Source organism: Aethalodelphis obliquidens, unplaced genomic scaffold (genome assembly GCF_003676395.1).
Source record: "Aethalodelphis obliquidens isolate GAN/ISIS:26980383/991018 unplaced genomic scaffold, ASM367639v1 scaffold53, whole genome shotgun sequence".
Taxonomy (NCBI): domain Eukaryota; kingdom Metazoa; phylum Chordata; class Mammalia; order Artiodactyla; family Delphinidae; genus Aethalodelphis; species Aethalodelphis obliquidens.
Window position 1 is genome coordinate 9,909,697 of NW_020837997.1, and position 27,458 is coordinate 9,937,154.

A 27,458-nucleotide genomic window follows, 5' to 3' on the forward strand; every position below is an offset into this window, starting at 1 on the left:
AATTGGGTCTGTTTTCCCGGCACATAGTAGGTGCCCAGTAAATTTTTGTTGAATGAATGAGGAATGAATGAGGAAAGAAAAGTTACATTTAAGTGTAATGAAATATGCAAAGCACTCACCCTGTAGTAAGCCCTCAAGATTGGTCCCTCTTCTTTCTCTGGGCCTCAGGATGGAGGGATTTTCCGTCTGTACCCATAAGCACTGTCACCCACAGTGACCCAAGGAACCCAGTGCCCATTTGTTGAGAAAAGGGGCTAGGTGTGTGTAGACCGTGGTTTACAGTGGTTTAGACACTCCTGGGTTCAGATCCTGGCTCAGACCTTTCTATGCTCTCTGACCTTATGCAAGTCATTTCCCCTCTCTGAGCCTCAGTTTCCCAATCTCTGAAAGGGGTTAATGACACATCTTACCTTGTGGGGTTTCTGTTAGGGGTTAGTGTGTTTATCTCAGCATGGCATAGTACCCTATAAACGGGAGAAGCTTTGAGCTGTTGACATATGTTGAGAACATGGGACTAACTTTGACTTCCTGCTGTAAAGATGATGATGATTTCAAAAATAATAGTCGACAGGGATTATTTTTTAATCCCAATGTGCAAGGCTTTGCTCTGAGCATTTTATGTCTGTGTGGTAGGTTAAAGACAGCTGCAAATTCTCTGCCACCCCTGCCATTCAGAGCTGAAGTCTGTTTTCCTTTCCCTTCACAGGGCTGGTCTAGTGACTGGTTTTGACCCACAGAGTGGAGCACCGTGTAAACTTCTGACATTGAGTCCTAATAGACTGCAGCTTCTGCCTTCGTATCAGGGCATGCTTGCCCTCGGAGGAGCCAGCGCCACGTTGAGAAGTTCGACTGCCTCGATGCCCCCATGCTTTGAGGAAGTGCAAGCCCCATGAAATACGTGAGTGAAGCCCTGCTTAGACCTGCCAGCCCAGCCTGGGCACCAGCTGAATACAGCTGAGTGACCCCAGCTGACACTCTGTAGGGCAGAAAAGACACTTTGCCAAGCCCTTCCCAAATTCCAGACCCAGAAATAACACACTCTTGGTGTTTTAAGTTGCTAAGTTCTAGAACGGTTTGTTACACGGCAGTAGCTAACTGACACAGTATAGGAAATAATTTAACCTTCATAGCAACTCTGAGAGGTAGCAACCATTCTTGTCTCCATTTTACAGATGGGCAAACCGAAGCCCAGAGAAGTTAAGGAAATCTTCTCAGGTCACATAGTTAGCAAGTGGGGGAGCCAGGATGCAGATCCAGGCAGACTTGCTCCAGGGGCTCGGCTTTTGTCTGCCCTCTGTGAGGACATGATCTCACTAGACATGAAGCCACTGGGAGCGTGGACGCTGGCCAGGGTTGGGTAGGCGCCTCATCAGACTCCATTCATTCAGTCCACAAAATGGATTGAATCCTCCTGTACACCAAGCACTGGAGACACAGCAGTGAACCAGACAGATAGCCCCTGCCCTCAAGGAGCTGTTGTTCATGATAAACACGTGACTGTATAATATGGCAGTGCAAGAAAAAACAGTAGCCAAATGGGGCTTGGGGGCTAATGGGATGGTTTATTTTTCTTTGCTATTTTAAACGTGGAAGTCAGGGAGGGCTTCACAGAGGTGGCAACATTTTAGCAGGGACCCGGAGGAGGTGAAGGAGCAAGTCATGTGGGTCTCTGGGAAATAGTATTCCTTGTAGAGGGAACAGCCAGTACGAAGGCCGGTGTGTGCTGCCAGCTGTTAAGCTGGGCGGGTGGGGAAAGCCCTTATAAAGTAGAAACGCTTCTTTTGAAAACTAGCAGTCTTGGGGCTTCCCTGGTGGCGCAGTGGTTGAGAGTCCGCCTGCGGATGCAGGGGACACGGGTTCGTGCCCCGGTCCGGGAGGATCCCACATGCCGCAGAGCGGCTGGGCCCGTGAGCCATGGCCTCTGAGCCTGCACGTCCAGAGCCTGTGCTCCGCAGTGGGAGAGGCTGCAACAGTGAGAGGCCCACGTATCGCAAAAAAAACAAAACAAAAAAAAACTAGCAGTCTTTCTGACTCACAGAGCGGAGCGTGTTGGGTGCATGTCCTGCCAGACACTTTCCTGCTTTTAAAACTTACACACGTGTACGTCACTCGCCGCCATTTTTCAGTTTTTAACAAAATTGCGTTGTGCTCTGTGTACTGTTCTTCAACCAGCTTTAACATATTTGTAACGATTGCATCTTTGGACATTTTTACACCTTAGCCCCATAGACCTACAGTGTAGTTGAAAATGTGGATTGTGGCGCCTGCCTGCCTGGGTTTCAGCTCCTGGCCCTGCCATGCTGCTTGCTGTGTGACCTGGGCCCAGCAGCTTAACCTCTCTGGGTTTCAGTTTTCTCATCTGTAGAAACAGCGTCCACCTGATAGAACGGATAGAATCATAGAATCGCTGTGAGGATTTACAAAGTGTAAAATTCTCGGGATGGCCTCTGGCCCCATAGTAAGTGTGCAACAGAAATGAACCGTCACTGTCTTTCTTGTTGTTTAAAAAAACACCGGGGCTTCCCTGGTGGCGCAGTGGTTAAGAATCTGCCTGCCAATGCAGGGGACACGGGTTTGAACCCTGGTCCGGGAAGATCCCACATGCCTCAGAGCAACTAAGCCAGTGTGCCACAACTACTGAGCCTGCGCTCTAGAGCCCGAGAGCCACAGCTACTGAGCCCGCATGCCACAACTACTGAAGCCTGCGTGCCTAGAGCCCTTGCTACGCAACAAGAGAAGCCACCGCAATGAAAAGCCTACGCACCACAATGAAGAGTAGCCCCCACTCGATGCAGCTAAAGAAAACCTGCATGCAGCAACAAAGACCCAACACAGTCAAAAATAAATAAATAAATTTATGGAAAAAAAAAAAACCAACAACTTTATCGAGCTGTAATTGACATACAGGGAACCTCATTTGAAGTGTACAATTTGGCACATACGGACTATGTCTGCACCCGTGAAGCCAGCCATCACCACCATCGAGATGGTGGACATTTCCATCGCCTTTGTAATGCCTCTCTCTTGCCCTCCCCAGGCAGCCACTTTTGGTCCCTGTAGATAAGTTTGCGTTTTCTAGGGATTGAACCCAGGCCCTCAGCAGTGGAAGCACGGAGTCCTAACCACTGGCCTGCCAGGGATGTCCCCCATAAACAGGATCTTTTAGCATGTATTCTCCTTATTCTTTCCTAACAGTGACCTAAATAACCATCAGATTTGGACTCCACCCAGACATAAGTAAGTTTTCCCCAAGCACACGGCCTTCCTCAAGTAACTAAAACAGCTTCTGCTTTACCTCTGAAACACAATGTGTATACTGCCCTTTCATGTATTTATTTTATCAAACACGGTTCTGAGCTCAAACAACCCATGAGGCAGGGACTGTTCCATTGCACCCATTTTACAGATGAGGAAACTGAGGCTTGGAGGTGTCAGATGCCCTGCCCAAGATCACAGAGCCAGGTCTGCCCCAGAGTCCCTGATCTCAACCCCTGCACTATGCTGCCCCCAGCCTTGGAAGCATTTGCATAACTCTCTATGACCCACAGATCAAGGATCCCCCCATGTGCTGGGCCCCTAAACGCCACTGTGCCCCTGTGGGTCAAGAACAAAACTAGCCTGAAGACCACTGCCCCGGAGTGACGGGACCCTGGATGCTGCAAATTTCGTCCCTGTCGGCAGAGACAGCACTTACGTTGTCATGGCTAAGCATCACCCCCTTGGGATAGCCTACGGTCCCAGACGTGTAGATGATCACAGCACACTGATTGGCCTTCTGGCTCTTTATGATCTGGTCCAGCTGGGACTCGGGGATGCTGTTGCCAAGCTCCATGAAATCATCCCACTGCGGAAAGAAAAGACAAGCGAAGACCTAAGTAGACATTTCTCCAAAGAAGACACAGAAGATGGCCAAGAGGCACATGAAAAGATGCTCAACTTCGCTAATCATTGGAGAAATGCAAATCAAAACTACAATGAGGTATCACCTCACACCTGTCAGAATGGCCATCATTAAAAAGTCTACAAACAATAAATGCTGGAGAGGGTGTGGAGAAAAGGGAACCCTCTTGCACTGTTGGTGGGAATGTAAATTGATACAGCCACTATGCAGAACAGTATGGAGGTTCCTTAAAAAATGAAAAATAGAACTACCATATGACCCAGCAATCCCACTACTGGGCATATACCCTGAGAAAACCATAATTCAAAAAGACACACACACTCCAGTGTTCATTGCAGCACTATTTACACTAGCCAGGACATGGAAGCAACCTAAATGTCCACGAACAGAGGAATAGATAAAGAAGTTGTGGTACATATATACAATGGAATATTACTCAGCCATAAAAAGGAACGAAATTGGGTCATTTGTAGAGTTGTGAATGGCCCTAGAGACTGTCACACAGAGTGAAATAAGTCAGAGAAAAACAAATATCATATATTAACACATATGTGTGAAATCTTGAAAAATGGTGCAGATGAACCTATTTGCAAAGCCAAAACAGAGACAGTGTAGAGAACAAACGTATGGACGCCAAGGGGGGAAATGGGAGGGTGGGATGAACTGGAAGATTGGGATTGACATATATACACTACTATGTATAAAACAGATAACCAATGAGAACCTGCTGTATAGCACAGGGAACTCTACTCAGTGCTCTGTGGTGACCTAAATGGGAAGGAAATCCAGAGAAGAGGGGATCTATATTTACGTAGAGCTGATACATTTCACTGTACAGCAGAAACTAACACAACATTGTAAAGCAACTCTACTCCAAAAAACAAACAAACAAAAGAAATGGAGGGTGGGGACTCAGGGTGTGTGAGTGGGGTCCTCAGCACCTAGGAGTTCCCTTCCCCAGTCAGATCTTGCCCCACCAGCTTCTCCCGAAGCATGATTCCCAGCAGGAGGAAAGGCACCTCTTACAAAAGCCCTAAGACGTTTGCTTCTTCTCCTCCACTTCCCAGGCAGGCTACTCAAGCACCGGTGCCTCGGTTTCCTCATAGGTAAAATGGGAATGACATCAAGACCCAACTGCTTGGGTTGTTTTAAGCAGTAAATGGGTTAATATATGTAAAATGCTCAGAACAGCAGAGTTCAATATTATTTGTGCTGTGCCTTCCCAGATGCCACTCAGCACCTCAAACTTATTAGTTACCAGATTGATGTGGCTGAGGGCCACTGTGATTGGTTTAAGCTAGAAGGTCCCATCTGCCTGGGCCCCAGTGGTTAGACTGGGTCTGGGCATGTGACCTCAGGTGGTCCGATCACAGTGAAGGTCGGGGCTTTTGCTGGAAGTGCTGGGACATGAATGCGTCATCTGAACGTGAATAAGATGTAGCCATAGGAGCTGCTGGACCATCTCAGGACTAGGGGGAATCAAGGCTGGCATGGAGCCAAGATATGAAGAGAGCAAAATGGAGTCTCGGTCACATTATTTGAGCCCCTGGTTCCAGCCGTGCCTGAAATCCACACCCTAGGTTGTGGCTATGAGCCAATAAATGGTCTTTTACGCTTAAGCCATTTGGTGTTAGGCTTTTGTCACTTGCAACCAAAGACATCCTTACTGATAAGAGATACATCATCTCCCTATGGCAGATGAAGGAGCTGAGGCTCAGAGGTGGTAAGTTACCTGCCCAGGGTCACACAGCAGGTAGACAGAGGAGCTATCATTCTAACCCAAGACTGTCTGACTCCAGAGCCTGTGCTCTTAATTAGCTTAGAATTTGGTGCCTCAGAAGGAACTGTTGGGCTGTGTGAACCAAATTTCACCTGGGACCTGCAAAAATTCTACCTCTGAGCCCCTAGTGAGGCCCTGGTTGAGGGTAATGTCCTGTCTGCAAGACAGAGGGCACTCCAGGTCCTCCAGAAATGGCCAGTATTGCCTGTAGCCTGCCAGGGCAATGCTGGCCCCATCTGCAAGGGAAGAACCTTTACCCAGACCATCTCTAACAGGGTAGGGTGATGGTGAGAGGAGCAGCACACAGAAGCCTTTTGCAGGACCCTGTCCTTTCTCTGAGAGATGCCTCAAGCCCTCCCCCGCAAAGGATGCTCCCCTAATTGCTGGTGAAGACCTCATTCTCCCATGGCCACAAGTGATTGGATTAGGTAGACCCCAGACCCAGTCCTGTCCAATCCAGTCCTCTCTCTTGGCAATCTGGAATTGGTCCCGAGTCCCATCCCAGGCATCGTAACCTACCCAGTTAATTGTCTTATTCTGCCATCCCCCTGCCCCCAAATTTCACCTTCTGATTTCCCAGGCGCTTTCTTTTTCTCTTAGTTGTAATGAATGTCTTCCTAAACTGAACCTAAAAACGGTAGGTCCTACTCACCCTTGCAGAGAAGTAGATACTAATCTGTGTCACAGAACTCTTCCCTATAAATCATTGTCCTTAACCAGGGGTGATTTTGCCCCCGAGGGGACTTAGGCAGTGTCTGAGGATAGTTTTGATTGTTTCAACTGGGAGGGTGCTATTGGCATCTAGTAGGTGGAGGCCAGGGATGTCGCTCAACATCTTACAATGCACAGGATGGCCCCCACGATGAAGAATTATCCACCCCAAATGTCCAACAAGGCTGAGAAACCCTGCTGTAAATACTGTTTCTAACAAATGAGTTGATTTAACTTATCCAGGCTTAAGATATTGTTTCTGTGTTGGTCATTTTTAACCTCTGAAAGGTCTGTAATTCTGATCGGTTGTCTTACTTAATTAGGCATTGTCCTAGTCTTAACATTTAAATGTTTTCTGAAAGGTGCACGAGCTGGTGAGTGTTTTGGCCAGAAAGGATCATTGACATCTTTCCTCCCGTTTGCGTGGAGGGCAAACCAAATAAACTCCATGACATTTTAGGACTTCTGATTTGGGACATGGGTTTGCTGGCCTAACAGCGGCTCCTCCTGGCCCCTCACAGACCTCCTGCCCTGACTTCTGTGAGTTAACTCATTGTATCCTTAAAAACAAAACCCAGGGCTTCCCTGGTGGCGCAGTGGTTGAGAATCTGCCTGCCAATGCAGGGGACACGGGTTCGAGCCCTGGTCTGGGAGGATCCCACATGCCGCGGAGCAACTGGGCCCGTGAGCCATGGCCGCTGAGCCTGCACGTCCGGAGCCTGTGCTCCGCAACAAGAGAGGCCGTGACAGTGAGAGGCCCGCGCGCACCACGATGAAGAGTGGCCCCCGCTCGCCGCAACTGGAGAAAGCCCTCGCACAGAAACGAAGACCCAACACAGCCAAAAATAAATCAATAAATAAATAAATTTAAAAACCAAACAAACAAAAAAAAGCAAAACCCAAACCCCCTCCTTTGGCTTAAGTGGGTTTCTGTTGCTTGCACCCAAGCATTTTCTGACTCTAGAAGACCCTGAGGCAGAGTGAATTTGCCAAAAAATGACTGCGACAACATTTACGGTGTCACCCACTCTTCAGGGGCCCCGCCCCTCCCTCAGTAAGAGCTGAAGTCTGGGCCCTCATGCAGCTTGGCCTTGCTGGGCAGTGTGTTACTTCCAAGAATAGGTCGTTAAAGGCAGGACAGCTTCCACCTGGATATTTCTCTCCCTCAAAACATTCTCTCTGGAGATCTGAGCCACCAATAAGTCCAGAGGTCCTGAAGTCATCATGCCGGAGACAGCATATGGAGACACCACAGAGAGACAGGGAAATGTGCTGGAGGAGCCCCAGCTGTAGGGTTGGGACCAGAGTGAGGACCAGGGGCTTCTCCTTGAGTGCAAAATTTTAGCGGATGCGGAAAAAAGAAAAAAGCTTGTAATCAGGATAAATAGTACTTTAATGCAATAATTTAAAAGTCACTATCAAAGCAGAGCAAATTCATTATGAATGAAACATCAAAAGTTTAAAAAAGGCTCCAGCAGTGCTGTTGGTCCGAGCCGTTGCAGAAATGTGCACCCCTATATCCCTATTTGTATATATTAAAACTGGCTAATGGTTTTAATAAAAATGTTGATGACTTTGCATCTGTGAAAACCAGGAAAGTAAATTTATAATAAGTTCTGGTTTGAATACAAATTAAATATTTAAACTTAATGTTGTGAGTTCCAGCACATCTAATTTTCAGTGATGCAGTATTTTTTCAGTTACCCTAATGGTCTGAAAAGCAACTAATAATAAAATGATTGGTATTGTCTTAGGCCACCAATTTTGGGGGCGATTTGTTACACAGCAATAAATAACCAGAACAGACGCCTTCTGGTAAATCAGAACCTTCATGCCAGAAAAAAATTATCTCAAAAGCCTCACCCCCTTCCCTTGTGAGGCCCCTTCCTCTCCCTTGCTCACCACCCACTTCCTTTGAGAGTTCCCGCCCACTTCCCTGGTTTGGCCCCGCCCTCCCCTTTCCTCACCACCCACTTCCTTTGAGAGTTCCCGCCCACTTTCCTGGTGAGGCCCCGCCCTCTCCTTTTCTCACCGCCCACTTCCTTTGTGAGCCCCTGCCCACTTCCCTGGTTTGGCCTCACCCTCTCCCTTGGTCACCACCCACTTACTTTGGGAGTGCCCTCCTTCCCTTTCAAGGCTGTGCCCTCCCCTTTGCTCAGTGCCCCCTCTCACACTTACAGAGTACAGGTTGTTACATTTGCTCTCCTTCACTGGCAGCCTGTACTGAACGATTGCTTTTAGGGTCTCCATCTTGGTCTTTGGAATCTGAAAAACAGTTGTGTACGGACCTCATGGTAACGGGGCCCTGGAAGAGCGCATTCTAAGCGCTCTCCCTCAGGGACCTCAGCCTCTTTCCCTCCCCCTGCCCATGCAGTAAAACTTTTGCTCTTTGTCTTGACTGACAGGTCGGTATCAGTAGACTGCAACCATCACAGAGGGTTAAGGGCAACAGCCTCCTGAATTCTGCTGTACAGAGCTGTGGTTTGGGTTGGTGAGTCGAAGGAGGCCCTCCCGGCCCTTTGTCTCCTGGCACCTTATGCTCCACGGCCAAGATCCAGCTAACCTTCTGGTTGGAGCAGGGCTACAGAAATCCTCCATGAAGGTGGCTGGAACTGGCGGGGGTTCAGAGCTCTCTACCTAAACCTAGACCTGTAAGGTTCAGGTACCCAGGCCTGTGGGATTCTTGCCCCCCTGTTTGTGCAAAGGAAAGAGTGTGCCTGTATGACATTTCTAGCCAATCCAGTGAAGAAGTCATTTCCAACATCCAGTACGCTCCTTACAACCAAGTCTCTGGCACGACCTGGAGAGAAAAGATGCCAGAAGTGCTTGTAACAGCTGGACAAGAGTTTTCCAGAGAGAGAAGAAACAGACATCCAAAAAGCCTGAAGCAGGTAGTAGCCGGGATGTTGGAGGGATATAAAAAGTCCAGGCTGGCTGGAATGGGGATGGAAGGGAGAAGGCCGGGGGAGGATTCAGGAAGCGGTGGAAGGGCCAGGTAGGCCATGCCTTGGAGGTGAGAGCAGGAGTTTGCAGTTTATTCTAAAGGAAGAAGGGAAGCACTGGAGGGTTATGAGCCGTGACCGTCCCCCAGAATCAAAGATTTCCAAGTGGAGCTGAATGTCCAGTTTGGGAGGAGAGTATCAGAAGCCTGGCTTTGAATCTTCCATGCAGAGGAACCAGAACAAGAAATCTCCCACAAACTGCATCTTTGATGAAACTAAGAGATGGAAATAATTCATGCATGTGAGGTTGAATATACCAGAACAAGGACAAGAAGCCATAGCAATGAGGTGGCTGCAGGGGAAAGGATGGGGCACGTGACCTCTTCTAACGGTGGAAAAACCCAAATCGGAAACCAGTATTCACGGCAAGAAGGAGAAGGGCCCCACCCGTCACCCACCCCGCAGTGTGTTCTGCTGCGAGCAGGACAGACAGGGCATGACGTGAGTACCAGGGACCAAAGAAGCATGCCTTCAGAAAGCAATTTCAGAAAGTGGACGTCCGTCCTCACTGAACCAGCTCAGGAATTAGGTGTCGAAGGAGGCCTGGTGGCACGAAATATCCTGTTTCCCCGAGTCTGGCTGGATTCCATTGAGGCTGGCAAATGTGCCCTGATTTCAGAGAAGTTAAAATGTGGGGAAACACGTGGCCCACGGCGTTCAGAGGATGCCACCCACGGCGAGACATCTCCACTCGAGAAATAGCAAAAAGTAACGCAGGAAAGATGAAATATGGTGTTAAAGAAACAGTCACAGGAATTCCTTGGTGGTCCAGTGGTTAGGACTCTGCGCTTCCACTGCTGGGGTCCCGGGTTCGATCCCTGGTTGGGGAACTCAGATCCCACAAGCTACCCGGTGCAGTGGCTCTTGGGGTGAGCCGTGAATCTGGCCATCGAGGCTCACCCCTCCCAAGGACTCCCCTCCCCTCAGGATCCTTCTGCCCAAAGCTGGTTCAGGCAACTGCAGCTCATTCAAACACAAGTCATTGGAAACGTTTCTTGCAACATTACAAAGATAACACAAGGGGGGTAAAAAAAAAAAAAAGGAATAAGAGAGGGTCAGATTTCACTGTGCGCAAAAAGTCACTGCAAAGCAAAGGAAAATTGCCCCCTAACCTTCCAACGTAAAACCTAGGACGTAATGGGGTAAACGCAGCTGGGAAGGAAGAACACAAAGCAAACGTATAAGCCCTGAGGGGAGAGCCAGACATCAGAAAGTAGTGAAACAGGAAGTGGTCGGACTTATGAAAGAAACAGAAAAGAAAGACAAAAGCATTCCCGAAAGGAGGACAATTATAAGAGGTGAACATAGCAAGGATGACAAGGTTCAAAATAACTGTTTCTAAAAGAAAACTGGTAAGCAGTGAAAGGTATATAAAATAACACACAAACACATTTTAAAAAACAGAGGCTGAGTAGGAAATGAATACGCATTGGAAATTAAACTCATCCACTCCACGCACATCCACTCCACACATACACAACCCCCTCCTTCCTCCAGTGACTGGCAGGCAGCAATGGGGGGCGGAGGGGTTTACCGAAAGGATTTTCTGCAGCTGTAGGTCATTTTCCACCAGCAGGATGTTCACTTTGGCGTGAGCAATGATATGTTGACAGGCTTCCGCAGAGTTGGTGGCATAAATACCAACACAGAAGCCCCTGGGAAAAGAAAACACATGCACGAGTGTGCCCCACACACCTTAAGTCGAGAACCAACGTCCTGGAAGGTGGGGGGAGGGGAAGCGTCTGCGGGGGAGGGGGAGGGTCTGCAGGGAAGGTCTGAGTTTGCAGCCTCAGCACCAGCTTCCCTCCCTCCACAGCTGGACAGTGATGATGAGAGAGGATGGGCTCCCGGGATGTCATTATGACCTGGAACCCTCACAGTACCCCATTTTACAGATGAGGAAACTGAGGCTCAGGGCAGGGAAGTCACTTGTTCAGGGTCCCACAGCAAATAAGAGGTGGGGTTTGGAACCCCCCACCCCTCCACCCGTTCCCTTCATTCGCAACCTTTCGTTCTTGCTTTGAACCATTCTGCTGTGGGTTCCCATTGTATCTCCCTGCTGGCTGATGACATCACGGATCTTTCCAAGTGCCTATTTGCTACTTCCCTTAGTGATGTTTCTGTGCAAGTCTCTTGCCCATTTAAAAATCTTCTTTTTTTTTTTTTTTTTTTTGGCCGCACTGAGCAGCATGTGGGATCTTAGTTCCCCGAACAGGGATCGAACCCGTGCCCCCTGCAGTGGAAGCGCAGAGCCTTAACCACTGGACTGCCAGGGAAGTCCCTCTTTTTGTGTTTTTATTCCTGAGTTGTAGAAGTCCCTTGTGTATTTGAGATACTAGTCCCCTGTTGGACGGGTGTGTGTGTCTATCTCACCGGCTCGCCTGCGGCGGCTTCTGCAACCCCCATTCACATCTCCGTGGGAACCAGCCTGGGGCTGCCAGTCCCGGAGTAGCACCACCCAACATCCACAGGGACCCGGGCCCGAAGTCTTACCTCGCGAAGATGGCGCCAAGAGCCGCAAGGAACCACTCGACGGAGTTAAACCCAAGGATGCCGACTGAGTGGAAAGGCTCCAAGCCCAGCTGGGAAGGCAAAACCAGACAGACAAACAGAAAACAGAAGCAACAGAGGTGGTTTGCTTCCGGATGGGATCTGCTCACTGGCAGGTGAAAGCAGACCCCAGAGCCCACGGAGTCACAAGGGGGACAGCCCGTGTTGAGATGAAAATCCGGAGTGTGATTTTTTTGTGTGTGACTCTTGGGAGGCCGGTTTACCTCCCTCTCTGTAATACCCCCTTTATTTATTCTAATTTTTATGTATTTTTTTCCTATATTTATTTATTTTTATTTGGTTGCACCAGGTCTTAGTTGTGGCAGGCAGGCTCCTTAGTTATGGCTCGCTGGCTCCTCAGTTGTGGCATGCAAACTCTTAGTTGCGGCATGCATGTGGGATCTAGTTCCCTGACCAGGTATCGAACCTGGATCCCCTGCCTTGGGAGTGTGGAGTCTTAAACCACTGTGCCAGCAGGGAAGTCCCCTATGTATTTTATTTTTTAACCATTAACCAACTTTAAGTGCACAGCTCAGTGGCATTAAGCACATTCACATTGTTGTGCAACCATCCCCACCATCATCTCCAGAACTTTCTCATCTCCCCAAACGGAAACTCTGTCCCCATGAAACACTGACTCCCCACCCCCTCCCCCAGCCCCTGGCCTTCACCATCTACTTCCTGTCCCTATGGATTTGACTCCTCTAGGGACCTTTTATAAGTGGAATCATATATTTGTCCTTTTGTGTCTGGCTTCTTTTACTTAGTATAATGTCCCCTAGTTCATCCATGTTGTGACAGGTGTCAGCATCTCACTCCATTTGAAGCTTAACGTTCCATCGTATGGACGGATCACAATTTGGTTATTCATCCATTGATGGGCACTTGGGTCGCTTCCACCTTTTGGCTGTTGTGAGCAATGCTCCTGTGAACGTGGGTGTCCAAATATCTGTGCGAGTCCCTGCTTTCAATTGTTTTGGGTCTGTACCCAGAAGTGGAATTGCAGGATCATATATGGTGATTCTAAGTTTAATTTTGTGAGGAACCGCCAGACTGTCTTCCAGGGTGGCTGGACCATTTTACATTCCCGCTGACAGTGACTGAGGGCTCCAGTTTCTCCACATCCTCACCAACACTTGTTATTGTCTGTGTTTTTTTTCTTAATTAGCCATCCTAATGAATTCATTTGTAGTTTTAATCATAACAGTACTCAAAGAGTGATACCCTATAGTGGTAATAAATTGCACTTTTGAAGGCATAGCCCTGATCTGAACGTGGTTGAGGATGAATCAGGAGACCTGGACGTGAAAGTGATCATGCTTGGTGGTCGCCCCCCCCTTTTGTCCTGGAAACTCCAATTTTGTTGGCTGTTTTAGTCACCTGGGCAAGGCTGGCAGTGACCCTCTGTCCCCGGGGAAAACCTAAGCATTTGGAAGGCATCTGCCTGCTGATGCTTCAGAACGTGATGCAACATGTTTATGCTTAGTGGCAGAAAGGCTGTCTTCACTGTGGACACTGTCTCCATCAATGTGTATATAAACTGACTTCTTTCTGATTGGATCCCTGAGATTTAGGAGAGCAGGGGTCCTTGAAGTCCAGAACTAAGGGCAGAGGGAAAGAGGACCATCTTTCAGGAAGGGTGAACTAGCTACAGCACTATGGCGTGGGGGTGAGGGCAGCCAAGAAGAAATCCAGCCCAAGCAGGTGGTTCCTAATTCCGACCTCTCACAGTCTCTAGATGAAGACACATGGGCATCAGAGGAGGGGAGAGAGGAGCTTGGGTCTAGGTCAGAATGTGATCGGATTTCCTGTAAATCAGAACCATCAGGAGGTGCCCTTTTACAGTACGAGATGTCTGTTACGTTCATTATCTAGGGCTGCATAACCCGTCATCACAGACGTAGCAGCTTAAAAGAGCACACATTTATTATCCCAGTTTCCACAGGTCAGGGAGTCTGGGGGGCGGCACGGCTGGGTTCTCTGCCTAGGATCTCCCAAAGCTGCAGTCAAGGGATCGGTGGGGACCATGACCTCCCCCGAAGCTTGGGGGCCCCGCACTTGGAGGTTGTTTGCAGAATTCATTTCCTTGTGGTTGAATGATTGAGATCCTCTTCTCTTGCTACCTGCCAGCTGAGGACCGCTCTCAACTCCTAGAGTCTGTATGCCATCCCCTGCTACATGGCCCTCTCCAAACATGGCAGTTTGCTCCCAGGACAGCAGGAGAATCTCTCTTAATGGTTCACCCCGTTAAGTCAGGCCCACCCAGAGCACCTGCCCTTCCTCATGAACTCAAAGTCAACAGATTAGAGACCTTAATGACATCTGTGAAATCCCTTCACCTTGGCCACCTCAGGAGGGAAATCCCATCATAGCCCACAGTCACAGGGAGAAGATTATACAGCACAAGTACACCAGAGGTTGGGAATCTCAGTGGAGTCACCTTAGAATTCTGCCTAACATGCCTATCAAATAGGCCCAGATGAACAGTTTTGATAATATGATGTTGACAATACCATAGGTAAACAGATTCTCTCATACATTGTGAGTGGGCTTAAAGGGCATTGGCTTTGTAGGAATTCACTGTACAAAGAAGGTTCAATATGGCACCACGTATCGTAGCAAAGGCTGGAAGCAACTTAAATGCCCACCCGTAGGGGCTGATTAAGTCAATACTGTTGCATACGTATTTGCAGTTGTTGAAAAGAATATGGATTTTAAAAAAAATAAGTAAATCAATATGGAAGGATCTCAGAATGCAGCAACCAGCCTCCAGGATGAGTTTCATCTCCTGGTATTTGTGTTCTACTATAATCCCTTCCCATATCGTATCAAGGTCTGCTTAACCTTGTGAAAGAAGTGATAGTATGTCATCGCTGAGATCAGGTTATAAAAGATATCACGGTTCCCATCTGGTTCATTCTCTCTTTTGGATCACTCATTTTGGGGGATGCTGGCTGCCATATTGTGAGGACACTCAAGCAACCCTACAGAGAAGGCCATGGAGCAAGGAACTGAGGCCTCCTGCCAAGAGCCAGCCATGTACAGAAGCCATGTACAGATGATGCAGCCCAGGCTGACAGCTTGACTACAGCCTCATGAGAGATCCTGAACCAGCAACATCCAACTAAATCACTTCTGGATTCCTGACCCACAGAAACCAAGAGATAATAAAGCTCTGTCATTTTTTTTTCTTTTTTTCGCGGTACGCAGGCCTCTCACTGTTGTGGCCTCTCCCGTTGCGGAGCACAGGCTCCGGACGTGCAGGCTCAGCGGCCATGGCTCACGGGCCCAGCTGCTCCACAGCATGTGGGATCTTCCCGGACTAGGGCACAAACCCGTGTCCCCTGCATTGGCAGGCAGACTCTCAACCACTGCACCACCAGGGAAGCCTGCTTTGTCATTTTGAGTTACTAAGTTTTGGGGTAATTTGTTATGCAGCAGTAGCTAACTAAGACACACATATACTGTGCTAACAGAAAAAAAAGCAGGTTGTAGACTCTTGAGTATGCTACCATGTGTGTAAAAATGTACTTCTATAGAATTATATAACATGTACACATAATTTATTCCGCAGAATAGCATAGAAAGAACTGAAAATGATGGCTACCTCCATAAGAGAGGGGACAAAGATTGGAAGGAAATTTTTCACCAGTTAACGTTGTATCTTGGGGTGCCTTGTGCATTTTGTCCCATATGTATGTATACATAAAAGGAATGATTTACTACATGATGAACGAATGAAGGAATGAATGAATGACTCATTTACCTTGAGTAAGGCTCTTGCAGCTTTCCGACAAGCCTCGTAGTACTGGTTGTAATTCAGAACTTCCCACTTTCCATTCTTCTTTGACGCGAGGGCTGGATAAGTCCCAAATCGGTTGACTGACTCCCGAAAAAATTCAGGGATGGTCATGGGGGTCTCATGGCCTGGCCCGTGTTTTGAAAGCCTCATAAGGACTTCTCCATCTCGGTGAATGGTCCACAGCCCAGGAGTAACTGCAAATAGTCACCAGGGTTGGGTGGCAGACTTTTTTTTATTCATTTAATAACTCAGGAGTTGCGGGGCGGGGGGGCTGTCTTTTTGAACCTGAATTAATCCCACACCTTGAGTGAAGTCACATGGTCAGTGCTGGTCTACTCAAGCTTCCTCTTTCATTTATTTCTTCCTTACCCTCTCAACAGTTTATTATGAAAATTTTCAAGCATACAAAAAATTGGATTGTATAGCTAATGACCTCTACCCACCACCAGATTCTACAACTTCTAGCATTTTGCTGTATTTGCTTTATCACATCTCCATCCAGCCATCCCTCTGTTTATCCATCCATTCCTCCATCTTACTTTTTGATACATTTCAAAGTAAACTGCAGGGCTTCCCTGGTGGCGCAGTGGTTGAGAGTCCACCTGCCGATGCAGGGGACACGGGTTCGTGCCCTGGTCCAGGAGGATCCCACGTGCCGCAGAGCGGCTGGGCCCATAAGCCATGGCCGCTGAGCCAGCATGTCCGGAGCCTGTGCTCCGCAACGAGAGAGGCCACGACAGTGAGAGGCCCACATAACGCAAAAAAAAAAAAAAAGTAAACTGCAGCTGTCCATCCATTTCACCCTTCAACATTTGAATCATTTAAAAACATTTTATTGAGGTATAGTTGATTTATTACAACGTGTTAATTTCTGCTGTACAGCAAAGTGACTCAGTTATGCATATATATATTCTTTTCCATTGTGGTTTATCACAGGATATTGAATACAGTTCCCTGTGCTACACAGTAGGACCTTGTTGTTTATCTGTTCTATATATAATAGTTTGCATCTGCTAATCCCAAACTCCCAATCCTTCCCTTCCCTACCCCCCTTCCCCTTGGCAACCACAAGCCTGTTCTCTATGTCTGTGAGTCTTTCTGTTTTGTAGATAGGTTCATCTGTGCCATATTTGAAATTCTACATACAAGTGATATCATATGGTATTTGTCTTTCTCGTTCTGACTTCTCTTAGTATGATAATCTCTAGGGCCATCCATGTAGCTGCAAATGGCATTATTTCACTCTTTTTAAAAACATTTTAATCATTTGGTGTGAGTCAGCCTTTAGTATTTGAATCATTACCTAGAATTCCACATTATTTACAAATGATATATATATATATATATACACATATCTGCATTACATTATTATTACATCTGCACTGTATATAATTATATCTGTACCGTATGTATAATTACATCTACACTATATATGTATATAATTACATCTGTACTATATAGTTATATTCTCAGTCTAAATATTATTACATCTGTACTATAGAAACAATTACATATTACATCTGCCACATATATATACACACACAGTTACATCTGCACTATATATAATATATATGTAATATGTAACGTATAATATTATATGTATTATATATTTATGTGCTTTACCCACACAGGCTCTCCATCCTAATAAGGAGGTGCTATTATCAATGCCCCCCTGCCCCGCCCCCAGTACCAACAATATACACGAGGCTTCGAAAGAGCAAGTGACTCGCCCGTTGTCACCGGCTAGCAGAGCTCTGCTCTGAACGACGGGGCCCAGCTGTCAGCCACTTGCCTGTGCCGCCTCTGCTCCCCATCACATATAGAGACTTGGCCTCCCAGGTTCGGGCACCTCCGCCAAGGCCAGCAGCTGGGGCAGGGAGAAACTGTGCCTGACTCTCCCGGCCCAGACCCCTTTATAAAAAGCCATGACTGACTCAGTGTACCCTTCTCTCTCACGCAGCATACCTCGTTCTTGACTCATGCCTGCCTTAAGGTCCTTGGCCTTCTCTTCTCGAGTCATTGATGTTTCAGCCCTTCCAGGTCCACAGAGACCATTCTTCACAGTGCTGCAAGGCACAAAGCAGGGAACTTAGCAGGCCCGGCAAAGGGGCTGCAGGTCTGAAGCCAACTCCCATGTCTTCTTAGTCATGTCTTCCCAGAACCCTGGGGTTGATTAGTCATGCCTGTCCTGGGCCTAGGAGGAGAGGAGAGTGGCCTGTATGCCAGATCATAGAGCAGTTGTAAAGTCCAAAGGGTGTTCAGTCTTTGAGTTTCCAGAAGAGTGGCTTAAACAGTTAGAATATAGGGGCCAAGTCCACACGTGATCCTTTGGGTGAGAAAACATTTTGAGGTCTCCTGAAGGAAAGCAACTCACACAAGAGAGTTCTGATCTGGTTGGTTGCCTTAAAGATAGTACAACATGAGGGACTTCCCTGGTGGCACAGTGGTTAAGAATCCACCTGCCAATGCAGGGGACACGGGTTCAAGCCCTGGTCCAGGAAGATCTCACATGCTGCGGAGAAACTAAGCCTGTGTGCCATAACTACTAAGCCTGCGCTCTAGAGCCCGCGAGCCACAACTACTGAGTCTGTGTGCCTAGAGCCCATGCTCTGCAACAAGATAAGCCACCGCAATGAGAAGCCCACGCACCACAACGAAGAGTAGCCCCCACTCACCACAACCAGAGAAAGCCCGCGCGCAGCAACGAAGACCCAACACAGCCAAAAATAAATAAATAAATATTTTTTAAAAAAGATAGTACAACGTGAAAACCGAAAGGGCATAAAGGAAAAAACAGAATAAATCTTGTTACATAAAAAGTTTTAAATTTTTCACATAGCAAAGAATACCATGAACAGAATCAAAAGATCAGCAACAAACTGAAAAAAAAAATATAGGCAACACATCTAATCAACAGAGGCCTGATTTCCTTAATATGTAAAGAACGCCAAAGAATCAATAAGAAAAAGATCAATAACCCAATGAGAAATGGGACAGAGGCTTGAACAGACAATTCTCTGAAAACACATTTTTAAATGACTTTTAAAAACAGGAAAACATGCTCCATCTCAGTCCAGAGAGAAATGCAATAGAAAATACCATGCAATTTTCAGCTATCAGATGAAGTAAGACCAAAAAGGTTGAAAAAACCCTTATATTCTTGAGGATGTGGGATAACAGGGGCTCTCAAATACTGTGGTAAAAGTTGATGCATCCCCTTTTGAGGATGTTGTATTAGTAATCAAGCTTAAGGTCACATGGCCATGAATCCATTGGTAGAGGACTGCAGATTCCTGGCTGCCCAGGGTCCTTGCACACTCAGGAACTGATAGACACTACTATTTGAAGCCTTTTGTGTATGATGAGGGGCAAGCACCACTCCTTAAGCTTGTTTGACTTTCAATGTGTTAATCCTTAAATCTATTAAACAACATTTTTCTAAACATCTACATAACATGAATTAATAGTCATTCTCATGGACTGAATTGTGTTCCCCAAAGTTTGTATGTTGAGGCCCCAACCCCCCTAATGTGATTGTATTTGGAGATGGAGACTTGAGGGAGGTAGTCAAGGGTGGAGCCCTAATCCAACAGGATTGATGTCCTTCTAAGAAGAGACAACCAGCTCTCTTTTTTTCTCTCTACCACATGAGGACACAGCAAGGAGGCGGCCGTCTGGAAGAGATCCCTCACCAGAAACCAGTCCTGCTGACACCTTGATCTTGAACTTCCAGCCCCTGCAACTGAGCGAAAATAAGTTTCTACTCAGGCACCCATTCTGCAGTGTTTTGTCATGGCAGCCCTAGCAGACAGTTACATAAATACCTTAAAAAATGTTGTTTAATGAGCTCGTGAATTGAATCAAAATTTCCCAAACAGGGACTTCCCTGGTGGTCCAGTGGCTAAGACTCTGCGCTCCCAATGCAGGGGGTCCAGGTTCGATCCATGGTCGGGAAGCTAAGATCCCACATGCATGCCGCCAGCTAAGAGTTCGCATGCCGCAATGAAGATCCCGCATGCCACAAGCAACTAAGACCCAGCGCAGCCAAATAAATAAATATTTTTTAAAATTCCCAGACAATTCAACGCTGGCCACACATGTTTCCTTAATCAACCCCACCCCCCCAAGCATGTAATTAAACTCACAAGTCCAATACATGAATCTGTTCCAATCAAAAGGTACCTCCGGACATCCTCTTGGAGAGCAAGATAGCTGGTCGACACTGGTTGCGAGCGATGTTTCAGTGGTTTCCACAAGGAAAACTATTATTTTGTTTGTGATCCACAGTGTGTTCCGTATAAGAATCAAGCCGTTGTTATAAATTCTAGATTTGCGGTTAATGTTCTACCAACTCCAAATATTTCTATCAGAACCAGGGGGAATGGAGCCCCATGACCTACACAGGGTTCTCTACTAGCAGATACCGGCTTTGTATTTCAGTGAAAACAGGTAGCTAGAAAAAGGCGCCTTAGAAGATGAACTTGAGTCTCCGCGGAGCTTATACACACAAAGTAGACGAATCCGCGGAGCAAAGCACAGCCGATTTAGACGAAGCTATAAACATGCACGTGAAGACGTGCCCAAAGCATGCGGCAAACGAAGAAACTAGAAGGAGGTCCAAGGTCCGGACGGAGCGACTGGATCTGTCCGGAACCTGAGGGTCACCCTGGATTCACCCTTCCCTCCCCACCTTCCTTTCCTTCCCTCCCTCCCTTCCTTCCTCCCTTTCCACCTCGCCATCTCTTCCTCCCCCCTCCCCCGTCCCCCCCACATCTGGTCCACCAGCAAATCCTGTCAGCTCAGCCTTCAGAATCAGTCCCAAACCAACCGCTTTCGAACCTGGGCTCCCTCGCGTGAGCCAGAGGAACCCCAGTCAAGGTGGGGCCCATCACCCGCATGCGCTGTGTGGTTGCTGGCTGGATCCCAGCGCAAACAAGATGCTCGTGAGGCAGTCGAGGATTTGAACGCTGCCTGGATCTCAGGTGACACGAAGAGAGAGGATGGTAGCTTTTGAAAGTGTGATAACACGGCTCTGGGACTCAGTTACAGAAGAGAATCCCTGTCGCTAAGGCGTTCCCAACCTGGAATAATAGCGTGCTGTCTGGGGTTGGCTTTAAAACCAGCAGGCGGGGGGCGTGGTCGCGTGGAGATGAACAAGGTCAACTTCACGTTGACAATTATTGTAGCCAAGTAGTGGGTACATTGTGGTTCACGACACCGCCAGCTCTATTTGTGCGTGATTGAAAATTCATAGAACTCTACACCAAAAATAAATTCTCTGATATGTGAAAAACCTGTACTATGCTTAGGATGGACAATTAAAAAATATGTTGTGGCTAATTTCACTGGGCTTCCAGGTGTTGCTAGAGATAAAATATAAGGAGAAAATAATATGAGCAGTAGCTTCCCATTTTCAATGTAGACTTAGGTCTTGTCCATAATATATCAATTACGTGTTGATTGTTAAAAAGTCTTCATCACTTTTCCAAATGTGTTACGTGGTGATAGCATACAGAGAAGAATTTCCTCCAGTCAATTAATGTTCTATAAATAAAGTTTTCCTTTGGCAAAGTAGAAAAGAAAAGATGTACTATACACCAAAATCCTATATCCCTACCCCAATGTGAAATTTTTGATAAAATATAAAAAATTTTTTTAATGGAATAAAAGATCTACCCCATGCCAAGCACCATGACAAGCTGTTTGGGGCTACCGTAAAAGACTTTCAGAAAGTATCTGCTTCCACAAAAAAAAAATTAAAATCGGGAATAGAACTCCCACTTGAGGGCAAACTGAAGTAAATTGAGACTTCCCTGGTGGTCCAGTGGTTAAGACTCTGCACTTCCAGTGCAGGGGGCGCCGGTTTGATCCCTGGTCGGGGAACAAAGATCCCGCGGGCTGCAGCGCAGCCAAAGAGAAAAAAAAATCAAAGTAAATTGGAAACACCAAAGTATTCACCTAACAGAATTTTCAACTACATACAAAGAATTGCCACTGCAGCCCTGTTTGGACAGCAGAAGACTGGAAGAAATGGAAATATGCAGCGATGAAGGACTGGTAGTATGCATTATGGAATCTCCACATGGTGGAATGTTCTAGAGCTATGTAAGAAAACACCAGGAACCAGGAACGCACAGCCGTGTTCACAGCAGCACAGTTCCCAGTAGCCAAAAGGTAGAAACAGCCGGAACACCCCTCAACGTGTGAATGGCTAAACCAAATGTGGTCCATTCGTACAATGGAACATTATTTGACCCCCGAAAGGAGTGAAGCCCCGACACTCGCTACAACGCAGATGGACCTTGAGAACACGATGCTCAGTGAGAGAAGCCAGACACAGAAGGACCCACCGTGTGTGATTCCATTTATATAAATGTACATAGAGACAGAGAGTGGGTTTGTGGTTGCCGGACGGCTGGGGAGTGACTGTTTAATGAGCACGGAATCTCCTTTTGGGGTGATGGAAATGTTTTGGAACCAAATAGAAAAGATGATTGCACGAGATTGTGAATGTACCAAATGCCACCGAGCGGTTTTCTTTAAAATGGTTGATTTTACGTTACGTGAATCTCACCTCAACTAAAAAACACCAGAAATGTTGATTCATGGTTCCCGAAATGGAACGTTCTCCAAGACATAACATTAAATTTCAAAAGCAAGATGCAGGACGACGGATAAAGAAGGTGACCGGGCAGGTAGACGGGTACGTGTGTGTGACTCAAGAGGAAAGTTCTGCGTCTCCGGTCTAAGAGGTCATTATCTCCTCGGTGGACACAGTGCAGAATGCCAGCAATCTGACCCCAGATTTGACCGCTGACGCCCTGAGAATGGGACGATGAGAGAGAGGTCTCAGCTCACAAAGTCCCCAGGGGCCTGTGGCCATCAGCAGGCCTGTGCTGGTCTCTTCCAGCTTCACCACCACCAAGCACCCATCCTGCACACCCAGCAAGGGGGAAGGGAGGGGCTCCATCCCAGGGGTCAGCCACTCTCCTGACCCTGGTGCTTCCCGAGCACCTGCTGTGTGCCGGGCAGCGCTCTAGCCACCGGGCAACCAGATGGACAGAAATCCCTCCTGGAACGGGCATTCTAATTGGGAGAAACAGCCAGGAAACAAACAGAGATCAATTCAGATGGTAACAGGATGAGCCTCGATAACGTCAGGCTGAGAGAAAGAAGCCAGATACCAAAAGACACAGAGTGTGTGAGTCCATTTATGGGAAGAGTCCAGAACAGGCAAATCCGCAGGGACAGAGCGTGGATTCATAGTTGCCTGGAGCTGGGGGAGGTGGGTGGGGAGTGGCTGCTTAACGAGAGTATGGTTTCCTTTTAGGGTGTTGAAAGTATTTTGGAACTCGATAGTGGTGGTGTTTGTGCATCATCATGGAAGTACTGAATGCCACTGAATTGTGCACTTTAAAATGGTGAATTTTGTGTTAGGTATGTCTGCCATTAATTTTAAAAAATTCAGATTAATGATGACCAGAATGGAGACAATAGAACAGGGCGTTGTGATAGAGAGTGCTGGGGTGGTCAGGGAGGGCCTCTTGGAGGAGGTGACATCTGAGCTGAGACCTGAAGGACGCAGAGTTCTACTGCAGAGAGTGTTCCAGGCAGGGGGAACCGTGAGGGCGAAGGCTGTGAGGTGGGAAGCAGCTTAGCATGTTCCCGGTGCAGAAGGTAATATGCAGCGTGGCCGGCCTCCAGGCAGCAAGGGGCATATGGAGATAAATACAAAGACGCCCCCCCCCCCCATTCCACATGCCCTCCTCTACTCAGCTCCAGCTACTGGAACCTTCTCTGCACCCCTCCCCCCCAACACACACACACTCCAAGCTCCTTTGCACCTCAGGGCCTTTGCACATGCTGTTCATTCTGCTCCAAACACTGTCCTCACTAATCTTCACCTATGGCTTCCTCTGTTTATGAGTCCGTTCTTCAGGGAAACCTCCTGTATTATCCGAGGCTGGGCCGGACCCTACACCCTCTCATTACACCCTCTTTCCCTATATTGCACCATCTAGCTTTGTAATTGTGTGTGTGTGGGTGTGTGTATGTGACTATCTTGTTGATCATTATATCCCTAACACCTCGTACAGCACCTGGGGTTCAATCAATATTAGCTGAATGAATATATATGTATATATATTGATTCCATAGACCTATGGTTCTCAATCAGTGGTAATTCTGTACTTCCCCCACCCCTGCCCCGCAGAGGATCCTTGGCAGTGTCTGGAGAGTTTCGGGTGTCACAGGTTGGGGGTGCTACTGGCATCTATCGGGTAGAGGCTGGGGCTGCTGCTAAACATCCCACAATGTCCAGGATGGCACCCCACAACCAAGAATGATTCGATCCCAAGTGTCAAAAGCACCGACACTGAGAAACCCTGGACTAGACAAGGCAGTTATAACGTGAAAATAGCAAGCACAGTCAGCGTCTTTTCTATACACAGAAGGAGTAGAGGGAGCCTTACGAAGAGAGACATTTCCCTGTGTTCTTGGGCTGAGAGGCTCCCTGTAAAACCAGGGACAGTTAAACTCTGGTTAATACAAACCAACAAAAGCAATAAAAACAGGTGACGTGGGTCTTTCTGCAAGCGCGATTCTGAGAGTTCTATATGTAAGGACTCATTTCATCTTCACAACCCTTCGAGGCAGCTACTGTTATTGTTCCCCGTTTTACAAACGAGGAAACGAGAGCCTGGCAAACTGAGCTTGCCTGTGGTCACAGTGTAATACTTTCCCTTTGATCCTGAAACCAGCTCATCATTCACGAGCAGCTAATAAGGGGAGGCAGTATGATTCTTCCACAAAGCTGAGGTCACATCAAGCTATAGATTAAAAGAATCTTGGCCAGATGGAGAATGTCTGTTTATCAAGACATCAGGAAGCAGTAAGTGAAGATAAGCCACTGACCAAGATGAAGCATTGGCTGTTTATATCCCAAGAAAGAATTCATATACAGAACATGAAAAGACTTCCTCTTTAGTTTTAAAAAGACAACCCCATAGGAAATGGGTGCAAACCATGAACAGACAGTTCACGGAGCAGGAAACATGAACAGGCTATAAACCCAGGACAGGATGCTAAGGTTCCTTGGTAATCAGGGAAATGCACATTAAAGCCACAATGAGATATTATTTCACCCCCAGTAGATGTACAAAAATGCATCACATGCTAGAGAGAAAGAAGAATGGGAGCCCTCCTCCACTGCCAGGGGAACTAAAGATGACATGTCCCATTGGGAAAGCATTGTGGTGTTAATGGTTAAAAGTGAACACATGCATATCCCTGACTTGGCATCTTCACTCCCAGTTAGATATATACGCAAGAGAAACTCTTGCACATCAGCCCCAGGAGACATGGACAAGGATGATCACAGTGGCCGTGTTCATAAGAACCCCCAACTGGAAACAGCCCAAATATTCATCAGCAGGAGAATGCATGCCTCCATTATGGAATGCTATGCAGTGATGAAAATGTAGGAACAGACACAAAAACTTGGGTGCATCTCCCAGCCTTGATGCTGATAAAGAGGCAGGTGGCAGTATGATTTTATTAATATAAAGCTCACAGACAGGCAACATAAATTAGTCCTCGCTTAGGTGGTAAAAGAAGAAGGAAAAGCTCTACAGGCAGTTCAGGACAGTGTTACCTCATTCAGGCGAGGGAGGAAAATGAGCAAAAGGACACAGAGGCCTTCTAAGTTTCTAATAATATTCTATCTTCTAATAATATTCTGTCTCATAAGGTGAAGTAGGTACACAGACATTTATTGCTATTCATTAAGTTGTACGTTAAAATGTTTTGTGCATCATTTTGTATGCAAGATGTGTTTCACAATTTTAAAAAGCCATGTAGGGTTTATTACAGCAATGCAAAAGTTATTCAACATTCAAATTCTCACTGAATTTAAGGGACAAGTGTGAGAAACTATATCATCTCCTCAAGAGAGAATTTCATGAAATATCCATTTTTAAATGACAGTCCCTTAGCCGGTAAGCAATGGAAGACTCTCCATTTCTTGGTAAAGGCTACCTACTAGAACTATAAATATTATACTTAACAATGGCAGCAGAAGTATTGGAAGAGTTTCCATGAAGTCAGAAATAAGACAGAGACATCAGCTGTCACTGCTACTAGTCAGCATTGTTCTGGAGGCACTTAGCCAATGCAATAAGATAAGAAAAGGAAGTGAGAGGAATAAAGATTGGAAACAGACAACATCGCCATTTTGCAAACAATGTGATCGACTACCTAGACTGTTCAGTCAACTGAAAAGCTGTTAGAAATAAAAACAGCTCTGTAAGGTGATTAGATAGAAGATCAATATTCAAAAACCAGTAGCTTTCTTGTACACCAGCAGCAACAAGTTAAAAGATGCAGTAGAGGAGCTTCCCTGGTGGCGCAGTGGTTGAGAGTCCGCCTGCCGATGCAGGGGATGCGGGTTCGTGCCCCGGTCCGGGGAAGATCCCACATGCGCGGAGCGGCTGGGCCCGTGAGCCATGGCCGCTGAGCCTGCGCGTCCCGAGCCTGTGCTCCGCAACGGGAGAGGCCACAACAGTGAGAGGCCCGCGTACCGCAAAAAAAAAAAAAAAAAAAAAAGCAGTAGAAAAAGATACTGAGAGTATCCCAAGGCCAAAATGTGTGTCTGTGGTGAATCCGGCTTCTACCGAAATATGCCTGGATGCTACATTGACGTATTGGTACATGAAAAGTCAAGTATGATAGTCAGACATCGAATCCCAGAGGACCCTCGTGTGCCCCTCTCCCATACCACTGGCACCTGCCACTCTTCACCAGGTGCGGTTCTGGCCGTCACAGCAAGGCATTGTTGCCGAGACACCTGGGCACTCAGGGTGTTTCCTTCTTCCACAGAGATGATAAACAAGTTGCTCCTCCTGGGAGCCTGAACATGTGCTGCCCCTTCCCGGCCCTCGTCACTTACCGGGTCCAGCCAGGATAGTGGTGGTGACAAGTGGCAGGAAGGCGGGGATTTTCCCCTCCCTGACAGCACTTCTGGAACCTTCCTCCCAGCCACCTCTTGTGACGTCACTGGCTGTCCCTGCCTCCCCACCCTGCCCCCACTCCTGCTTCTGGGGCACTTCCTGCTTCTCTTTTCACGGATCCATTCGTTCACGCACTGCACTCCTGCACCTGATTGTGACGTTTTCATGGAGCCACAGCACTTACGCTGGGCATCTTGCTAGATGCTGGGACCGTGAAGATGTGCAGAACCAGATGGGGTCTGCTCACGGAGCCAGCAGGGAAACCTAGAGTCATGCAAGCAGGGAGACCCAATGTATGTTGGTCAAGAGGGTGTTGGTGTTGGGGGGAGGGCTGACCTAGGCAGGGAGGTCACGAGAGTTTCCTCAAGCTGAGGTCTAAAAGCTGGGTGGGTCTCAGCCCCGACCTCACCACTTTCTATCACGCTGTCCTGCTTTATGCATCGGCTTTGCTCATTGCTGCATTCCAGTGCCTAAAACAGTGCCTGGCAGGGATCGCAGCAGGTGCTCAATAAATAAAGATTTATTACCCAAATATTCTGCTCTGCCAAGAGAGAAGAGTAAGGAGGATTCCGTTGTCTCTGGACCCTTCTGGGTGGTTCCCATCCACGACTGACCAATGCCACTCTGCAGAGCAGTGAGACAGCTGTGGCTGGGAGAGTGAGCATCCGCCGTGAGCCATTCTGCCCCTTCTTTTCTAGACCCCTCA

The 27,458-nt window shown here is 47.4% G+C and overlaps 1 protein-coding gene across 1 annotated transcript in view; it reads right to left on the bottom strand.

The window, feature by feature from the left end:
- Positions 1–27,458, bottom strand: part of ACSBG2 (acyl-CoA synthetase bubblegum family member 2) — a 67,193-nt gene that overhangs the window by 14,960 nt on the left and 24,775 nt on the right. The window contains exons 2-7 of the mRNA XM_027085353.1: positions 17,712–17,812; positions 15,711–15,940; positions 11,888–11,976; positions 10,929–11,049; positions 8,571–8,657; positions 3,695–3,844 (exon numbers count right to left, since the gene is read on the bottom strand). Of these exons, the coding sequence (XP_026941154.1) occupies positions 3,695–3,844; positions 8,571–8,657; positions 10,929–11,049; positions 11,888–11,976; positions 15,711–15,940; positions 17,712–17,812 (778 nt within the window). The remainder of the gene's footprint in view (positions 1–3,694; positions 3,845–8,570; positions 8,658–10,928; positions 11,050–11,887; positions 11,977–15,710; positions 15,941–17,711; positions 17,813–27,458) is intronic.